The sequence below is a fragment of the Tiliqua scincoides genome, chromosome 1 (genome assembly GCF_035046505.1).
Source record: "Tiliqua scincoides isolate rTilSci1 chromosome 1, rTilSci1.hap2, whole genome shotgun sequence".
Classification (NCBI taxonomy): Eukaryota; Metazoa; Chordata; class Lepidosauria; order Squamata; family Scincidae; genus Tiliqua; species Tiliqua scincoides.
Window position 1 is genome coordinate 309988944 of NC_089821.1, and position 9123 is coordinate 309998066.

At 54.7% G+C, this 9123-nt stretch overlaps 1 protein-coding gene across 2 annotated transcripts; it reads left to right on the forward strand.

Annotated features, from left to right (window-relative positions):
• Positions 1-1568: 1568 nt before the first annotated feature.
• On the forward strand, positions 1569-6901 carry BMP4 (bone morphogenetic protein 4). Of its 2 annotated transcripts, none has more exons than XM_066639117.1 (3): positions 1569-1693; positions 3038-3450; positions 5723-6901. In XM_066639117.1, exons 2-3 carry the CDS (start codon positions 3045-3047, stop codon positions 6607-6609), a joined length of 1293 nt encoding a protein of 430 aa, XP_066495214.1. In that variant the 5' UTR covers positions 1569-1693; positions 3038-3044; the 3' UTR covers positions 6610-6901. The 2 variants fall into 2 exon arrangements, with proteins under 2 accessions (XP_066495214.1, XP_066495887.1); XM_066639790.1 differs by lacking the exon at positions 1569-1693 and adding an exon at positions 1712-1788.
• Positions 6902-9123: the final 2222 nt, after the last annotated feature.

The window sequence follows — 9123 nt, forward strand, 5'->3', positions numbered from 1 at the left end:
AAGTGCGGGAACCTGGGTTTTTTGTAGAAATCATTGTCACCGTAGAAGTAGCATAGCTAGAGGGGGTGTAAAGCACCAAGTTTTGAAGGTGCCTGAACGCACCTGCATGGGTCCCCTCCCCCTCCTCTCTCACCATGAGTGGCTCTGAGGGGGAGGGCCCCTTGCATGGCGCATTTGGGCGCCTGCAAAACCTAGTGCTTTGCACCCCCTCTAGCTATGCTACTGCATCATAGCATTGGTTCTCTGACATCACTTGTTTCCCACTAGGAGAATTTTGGGCTGCAAGGTTAGCATCCCAGTTTGCCCTGCCCATAGTTTGCTCCTTCAATCAGCTGTCCTTGTAGTGCAGACATTAGGGAATCCCCAGAGCTCCTAGTTTGAGACTAGCTGTGCCTCGTACATCCATTCTTTGGCTTCGTTAGTGCATAAATGCCAATCACTTGATGTTTGCACCATCAAGCGATGACTTGCATGTGTCAAATGGACTATCACCTGTATATCCCCAGAGAGAAAATGCTGAGATCTCAAAACCATCAGTGCTTTCAAGTGGAATCAGTTCACACATTCAGCTGCCAGATATCAAGGCCCCACTCACACCTGAATAGTGGCCCCCAGTGCACATCTGAATAGTGTACACTGGAAGACTGGCAGCTCAACACATGAACTGACCTCCACTGAGAGCCACTGTGTACACGTGATGACATGAATGTTCTCTCTAGCTCTGGATGACCTGTGATGATGATGATATGCAACATATTCCTTGATGGTGTGGCCATCAAGTGACGTCTGTGCCTGTGTGTACCTGGTCTTTGCTTTGAGACTGGTCACTTAGTTCCAAGCCTTTGCTCTGCAGCCAGAACCCTCCTACTGGGAACCCTACTGGGTAGGGGCCGTATTTCAGGGACAGGGCGCATGATGTGTTACCCGCACAAGAGCCCGGCAAACCATACTACCTCCAGGTTAAGACGAGAGGGAACCAGAAAGGAAAACTCTCCCTCTTGGAGTAAACGCGCTGGGTGGACCAGTAGTTGGAGGTGGCTCTTCTCATGGTCCTCTCCTGTAGTGGGGTCAGCAACACCGTCCCCTTTGACCTGGCTCAGAATGCTGGCTTGGATCAGCCCCAACCCTTGCATGCAGCCTGAGCCCTCCAGTAGCATAGCCAGAGGGGGTGCAAAGCACCAAGTTCTGCAGGGAGCCGCACCACAACATGCAAGGGGTTGCTCTCCCCCTCCATTCCAGGCAGGGGGTGAATGCTTCTGTTGGCTCCCCCTGCCCGGAATGGAGGGGGAGAGGGAGCCCTTGCATGTCCCCTCCAGAACCTGGTGCTTGGCACCCCCTCTGGCTACGCCACCGGCCCGCTGGGCGCACCCTCTGCGTGCCCCCCAGCCGGGCCGGTGCGCTTGCAGAGCAGGACTGGCAGGCCGGGGGCGGGCCGTGCCGGGACGGGGAGGGCCGGGGGCGGGCCCGGGCCGTGACCGACAGGCCGGGCAGCGGCGCCGCCCCCGACCCTCCCCGGCTGGAAGAAAAGCGGGCGGCGGCGCGGCGGCGGCTCGCACTCCATCGCCTCCGATGCCTTCCCCGCTCCAGCGCCAGCCCGCAGCCCGGACGGGGCGCCCCACGCAGCCTTCCCCGCGCCCCGCTCCGGCGGCCAGGAAGAACCATGGGCTGTTTCTACCTGCCGGGCTTGCTGGCAGTGAGTAGCGCTCGCAGCCCCGCGGCGGGACGGGGGCGGGCGAGGCACCTCTACTCGGAAGTAACTCCCATTAAGTTCAGTGGGTCTACTCCCGGGTAAGTGGGCAGGAGCGCAGCCCTGCTGGGGGCTTCCTCCCGGGACTTACTCGTGAGTAGTCGGGCACAAGCTGGCGCAGGAGCTACTCGCCCTCCGGAGCGCTGGCCCGGCTCCCTCCGGCACCCGCCCGCCGTCGATCCTCCCGGCACCGACGCCGCTGGAGGGGGCTCTGCCGGGGGGGGGCAGCCTGCGGGGCACTGGTTGGGGAGGGGCTGAAGGCGGCAGTCCTAACCACGCTTACCTGGGAGTAAGCCCCCCTGACTGTAATGGGGCTTACTTCTGAGTAGACACGCCGAGGATGGGGCTCTTGAGGACTTTATCCTGTCCACTCTTACCTGGGAGTAAGCCCCCTTGACTGCAATGGGGCTTACTTCTGAGTAGACACGCCTGGGCTTGCGCTCCAAAGGAACTTGGCGAAGCAGCTGGTTGGCGTTCGCGGCGCGGAGGCATCCTCGCTCCAGCCTCCGCCCCGCGATCGCCCGGACTTGGAGCCCTCTAAGGCTGCAGTCCCACCCGCACCTTCCTGGGAGTAAGCCCCGTTGACTGTAATGGGACTTACTTCTGAGTAGACAGGCATAGGGCTGCGGTCGAAGGACCAGACCCTGCCGTGCCTTTGGGAGCGGTGGGGGAAAGTGGCCCTCTGCGGGGGCGGGGGTCTTTCTGGTAGAGGGTGCTTGGAGGCTTGGCCTGAGTCGCCCCCACCCCGTCTCGGTCCCGATCCCCGACCCGAGAGAAGCAGATCAGATCAGCAGAGACGTACAAGACCAAGGACGTGCGCCGGGTGGGGAGGCAGGTGAGGCAGAGCCTCCCCGCGTGAGTCCTTCCTGCGGCTCCGTGGGAGGTGCTCAAACACAGCCCACGCGCGGAGTGTGGAGCGTGTGGGTTGTGAGTGCTTGAGCATCTCCTACGGCGGCGCTGCTTTGGGAAGGACTCCATTGGAGAGGCTCTGCCTCACCTGCCTCCCCACCCGCTGCATGTCCCTGATACAGAGGGGGCTCATGCTGGGATGGGGGCCGTTCCAGGCGGAGGGGGAGTAAAACGAGCAGAGTGCCTGCCTCTGAAGGGGAGGTGCCGCTTGCACGCTGCGCTGAGGCGCCCTGCAAAACTTAGTGCTTTGCCCCCCCTCTAGCTACGCCACTGGCTGTTGCTCAGAGGCGAACCCCATGCGCTGCTTGCTGGGCACTGCTTTGTGCGCTCTCCTCCTCCCCCTGGACCCATCTGCTTTGTTGTTTGCTCCCCCCTCCCCAGAGACACCATGACGCCTGGTAAGCGAATGCTGATGGTCCTCCTATTGTGCCAAGTCCTGCTCGGCGGCCCCCAGCATGCCAGTCTGATCCCCAGCAGCGAACCTGGGAAGAAGAAGGTGCCGGGTGACACTCAGCAGCAGCAACGAGGAGGAGGTGGAGGGGCCCCCGGCCCTGCCCCACGCCGCCCCTTCCCCAGCCATGAACTCCTGCGGGGCTTCGAGGCCACCCTCCTGCAGATGTTTGGGCTGCGCCGGAGGCCTCAACCCAGCAAGGCGGCCGTGGTGCCCTCCTACATGCTGGATCTGTACCACCTCCAGTCTGGCGAGGAGGAGGACAAGCTGCAGGACCTCGGCCTCCAGTACCCAGAGAGGTCCACCAGCCGCGCCAACACCGTGAGGAGCTTCCACCATGAAGGTGAGTGGGTGGGTAGGCAGGCCAGTGTTCCTGGGGAAGCCAGGCAGAAGCGTCTCCAAGTCCTCCTGCGCGTTCCCTTTGCTCCAGGCTTGCGCGCGGATTGATTCGGAGTGGATTCGGTTCAAGGGGATCAATTCGGAGTGAATTCTGTTCAAGGGGATCAATTCGGAGTGAATCTCGTTGAAAGCTGAGCCCTCTTCTCAGTCAGGAGCGGTTAGAGGGCCTCTCTTCCCCAAGGTGGAGGTGTCTTTTCTGTAAGCCAGCTGGAGCGGGGAAGCGCATTTACATGGGGAAGAAAGAGTGTGCCATGGTTTTGCTTCGGGATGGAGCTTCCGAAGGATCATGCCCAGGAGCAGGAAATCACAAAGGGAGAGCAACTGGAGAATTTCTAACTAGGGACAACAAAGTTAAGCTGGTGTGTGTGTGTGTGAGAGAGAGAGGTGGGGGGGAGTCTTCAGGGAGTCTCTTAGTGTTTCATCCGAGGACAGATTTTGCTTTGGTTCGGTTGCTCCCCTCCTTCCTTCCCTAAACTTCTGTATTTATGGAGAACTCTCAAAGTGGGTCACTGGTGTGGCTGCAACTTTTTTTTAAATGACCCCTTGATTCTCGGGGGGGGGGTGTAAATTCCCCCTCACTCTCTTTTAATAACTTGCGGGAATTACGGCAGCATTTGCAAACAGAAAAGGGGGGAGACTTTGCTTGCAGGCTGATCCAGATGCTTCCCAGTGAGGGATTCTTCCCCCCCCTCCAAGTTTTAATCTGTGAGCCTGGCATTGTGAGTTAAGCCTCCCCACATCCAGCAGGGCTGTGGTGTGTGTGGATTTCCAAACGGAACAGAGCTATTCTTTAGAAATACTCTACAGAAGTATGGCTCCTCAATAATAATAATAATATAAGGTAGGGGGCATCTGCTAAAATTCAAGACGCTTTTTCTCTAGAGTTGAGCCATTTTAGTCTACTGAACAGACTGGGAGCCAGCTGTGCCTGTTGGTGTAAGCAACAAAAAGAGTTGTAATTGTAGAGGGGTGTGTTTGTATTTGTGGGCGAGGGTGCACGCACGAGGAGTGGGGACACATCTGCTAGTGCACAGACTTTCCAGAGAAAATGCATTTCGCACAGTTAATGCAAAGACGACAATGGGTGGTGAGCTGCATGAAGTTAATAGAACGTGTTTTCCAGTTGGCATGACGGCTGGTGGTGCAAGAACTGCTGCAAATTGCTGGTGCAAATGCTTTGAATCCTGTGATGGTGGATTTCATGGGGGCTGAAAGTGCATTTCCTGCAGACCAGAGAGCATGCAGCATCTTGGGGGGGGGGGGGTAGCAAGGCTTAAACTTGATGGTTCACCTGCAGTTCTGGAATTCTTGATTGTGAATTCTAAGTGTGTTATTGTAAGTTCATTGGGGCAGAGGCCTGGCTCCTTGTTTGGCTGTATGGTATCGTACATTGCGGCAGCACTGTTCAAATAATTAAGCAATGGTACTAGGGGGATTGTTAATGAGAATTGTAATTAATAGCTGTGGGTGAGGGATAGATACTCTGCACATGCTCAGTGGCTCACTTGGATTATCAGATAAAAATCCTGGCAGCACACAGATCAGAACCAAGCAACCTTGGCAACTTTTTCCCTCAGTGTGGGTGGGTGGGTGGGTGGGGGGGGGAGAGCAAGGAAGTGGTAATGGGAGTGGGAAGGAGTGTGCCAGAGATCCCCTCCCCCACTTTTTATCCAAGCCAGTTCTCACAGCTGCAGACTTCCAACAGATCCCAGGCTTGTTGACTTGGAAGGAAATCCCACTGACTTCAGTGGCAGTTTACTCCTGAGTAAACGTGCATATGATTGCATCTGTGCCTCCTGCTGTTAACCTCGGCAGCAAGCTCTGGGCTTCTTTCCTAGCAGCGCTTTCCTAGCAGTGCTTCAGCTTGCTGTCCCAGCCAAATTCAACAGGAATTCTGCCTAAGTGAGCATCGGATGGTGCTATACGACTGCGATCTGGTTCACACAGATATCTGGCAGTCACCCACTTCCCTTGAGGTCAGTGGGCGCAAAGGCCTTTCCAGGAACACATGTGCGGGTGGCTTTTCTGAGGGCAGATGAGGTTGCCCAAAGGCGTGTTTCATTCCCCTTCTTCCTCTGTGCCCTGGTGTTTTGGCAGGTGGATTGTGCCCTGCCAAGCCCCCCTACCCCCTTCCTGTGACCCTGAATGTCTTTCCTGGGGTCCTCCATGCTAACCTCTTGCTCTTCTCTCCTCTCTCCTTCCCCCTCCCTCTCCAGAGCACCTGGAAGCCATGCCTGGGCCCAAGAGCCAGGTTCCCCGCCTGCGCTACTACTTCAACCTTAGCAGCTTGCCGTCCAGTGAAGCCATTTCCTCTGCTGAGCTGCGGCTCTTCCGACAGCAGGTCCAGGAGGAGGTAGCTGCGGAGGAGGAGGCGTCGTCGGGGGCCTGGGAACGGAGCTTGCACCGCATCAACATTTATGAAGTGATGAAGCCCTTGCCAGAGGAGGACTTTGTCACCCGGCTGCTGGACACTCGCTTGGTGCATCACAACGTGAGCCGCTGGGAGAGCTTTGACGTGAGCCCGGCAGTCATCCGATGGACCACAGGTGGCCAGCCCAATCACGGGCTGGCTGTGGAGGTTGTCCACCTCCACCCCAAACAGACTCTCCAGGGCAAACATGTCCGGATTAGCCGCTCTTTACCTCAAGGGGGCCGCTTGGAGGCCAGCGAATGGGCTCACCTTCGGCCCCTGCTGGTCACTTTCAGCCATGATGGCCGGGGCCAGGCTCTGCTCACACGGAGGACCAAGCGCAGCCCCAAGCACCCGCACCAGCGGCAGCGGAAGAACAAGAAGAACTGCCGCCGCCACCCCCTCTATGTGGATTTCAGCGACGTTGGCTGGAATGACTGGATTGTGGCCCCGCCAGGCTACCAGGCCTTCTATTGCCATGGCGACTGCCCCTTTCCTTTAGCCGACCACCTCAACTCCACCAACCACGCCATCGTGCAGACCTTGGTGAACTCCGTCAACGCCAGCATCCCCAAGGCCTGTTGCGTCCCCACAGAGCTCAGCGCCATCTCCATGCTCTATTTGGATGAGTACGACAAAGTGGTCCTGAAAAACTATCAGGAGATGGTTGTCGAGGGCTGCGGGTGTCGCTAAGGCTGGGGATAGTGGCCAGAAAGGACCTGATCCCCCCAAAGCACCGGAGAGAGGGGGCTGCCTTTGCCTCCTCTCCCCCAAGCATCAGAACAGGCTGCTCCAAAGGAAATGGAAACTGAGGAAAAGAGAGGACATTTCTCACATGCCAACAAAAGAAGAAATAATAATAATAATCCCTTAATCCGTTCACCTTGACCTTATTTATGACTATGTGCAAATGTTTTGACAATAATGATCATATATTTTGACAAAATATATTTATAACGACATATTAAAAGATAAAAAAAATAAAGTGAGTCATTATTTTAAAGGTAAAGGCTATATATTTAATTCTTTTAAAATGTCCCTTTCTGTTCAGATCTGACTGTGGTGGGCTTGAGGGGGCTCTGTCTTTCTGCAGGTGCTGGGCATGTTACAGATTTTTTAAGAGAATGGTTTTTTCCAATGGTTTAAGTGGTATTTTCCACCCCCAACCTCTTATGCGTCTGGTTTGGGGCTTGGCTAGGCTTAATCTTCCTCCCCCCACCCCAAAACACAAACTGTCCTTCCTCTACACCTCTGTGCACATCCAACTTTTAGCAGTCTTTCAACAATGAATGACAGACTGCTAAGTGAAGCCTCTGACTGTCTGATATCCATTCTTTGTTGGGGTGGAGTGGCCGGGGCTTGGATTTGCTTTCCTGTTTTGAAAGAACCTTGTGTATTCCTCCCCACTACTGATTTTGAGATATGCATTTTAAAATGTATATGGTTCACTAAGGTTGGCATTCTGTGCACCTTTACCTGAGAGTAAACACCACTGAGCAAGGTGGATTTAAACATGTAAGATTGCACTGGGCTCATGCTTCTTACTTGGGACCACTGAACTCAGTGGAGCTTACTTCTGAGTAAATATGCATAGGATTGGACTGCATTCCCTTGACATAAATTGGCACCTTGACCTACTTAAATAAGGTGTAAGCTCCACACCATTGCTTAGAAATAAGTTCCATTGTGCTGAAGAGGGTTCCACTGAACCCAGCTCTAAAGATCACAGTTTCCTCTTACTAAACTAGGGCTGCGATCCTGTACATGATCCTATAGGTCCTAAGCAGGGCCTATTGAACCAATGACTTCTGAGTAGACATGCGTGGGATTGTACTGAAGACCTACAGCAAGGTTAATTCTCAAATTTAAACTTACAGCCCATTGACTTCAGTGGTACTGGCCAGTGGTGTTGAAATAACCTGAACCAAACTTTACTAGCAGACTTCTTTAATCTGAATCGGCTCCAGAACCTATTCCAAGCTCATGGCCCAATCCTATTCAACTTTCTAGTGTCAGTGCAGCTGTGCCAATGAGATATGCACTGCATGGGGGGGGGGGTAGCCACAGAGGCCTCCTCAAGGTAAGGGAATGTCCCCTTATCTCTGGAATGCACTGCGGCTGCATGCGCACTGTAAAGTTGGATAGGATTGGGCCTTCAGTCATGTAACAGGTGAACAAAATATCTGAACATGTGCAGAGTGCATTTTTTCCATGGTTGGGTGATTTTCACACACCCCCCCCCCCACATCTAGGCTTGAGGGACTAAGTTGCACCAAAGCAATACCCTTTTTAGAAATTTGCTGTCACAGCTTTCATTTTATGATGGATTGAGATGCCTGAAGTGCGTAAATCTTAAGAGCCTCAACTTCAGGGTCTTGTGGATGACTACAGTGGTGTAGCTAGAGGGGGTGAGCACTAAGTTTTGCAGGGTGCCTCCTTGTGGCATGCAAGCAGCCCTTTGTCCCTCCCTGTTGGAGCCATTGTGGGTGCAATGGCTCTGGTGCGGGGGCCGCTTGCGTGCCGCAGTGAGGCTCCCTGCAAAACGTAGTGCTTTGCACTCCCTCTAGTTATACCACTGAATAGCTGCTGACTCCTTTTTATATTCAGTGCATCTCCAGCACTTGGGGGCAGAGGCTTGTTGGGGGGGATTTTGTCCGTAACCCCTTGGGCATCTTCTTGAACGATGTCATGGCTACTCTTCCCCCCATCTCAAGGCTGATGGCGTCAGGATCTTTCTTGTAAATACGCGTATTTGTTGAATGTATAATTTCCAAATGGAGAGAAGGGTCTGATCAGGTTGTTCACCTGCCCACCCCCCCACACTGTGTAGCCAGGCAGTCAGAAATTGCCCTGCATGTGCTGAAGGGTCCTCTCTCCAAGACTGAGGCCTGAAGGAGGTTGGGGTCTCTTCCAAGTGCCACACAGCTTTGAACCTGCCTGTTCCTTTGCCCCAGCAGATGCCATGCACAGGAGGGCCGTCTGCCAGCCAGCCAGCTGCAGCACATTCTGGGAAAGGGCCCTGAAGTAGTTGCATGCTAGCCTGTTGGAAGAAAACATTTTCATAAAGGGGAAGGGCGGCAGGGAGGGGACCTGCATTTGAAAGAGGCTCCCAGTTCACCTGAGGGAGGATAACCTGGAGGGCTTTTCTTCTCTTGCTCATTTTCACCCTCAGGTTCAAAGCTATTAACATCTTGGAGTGGAGCTGGA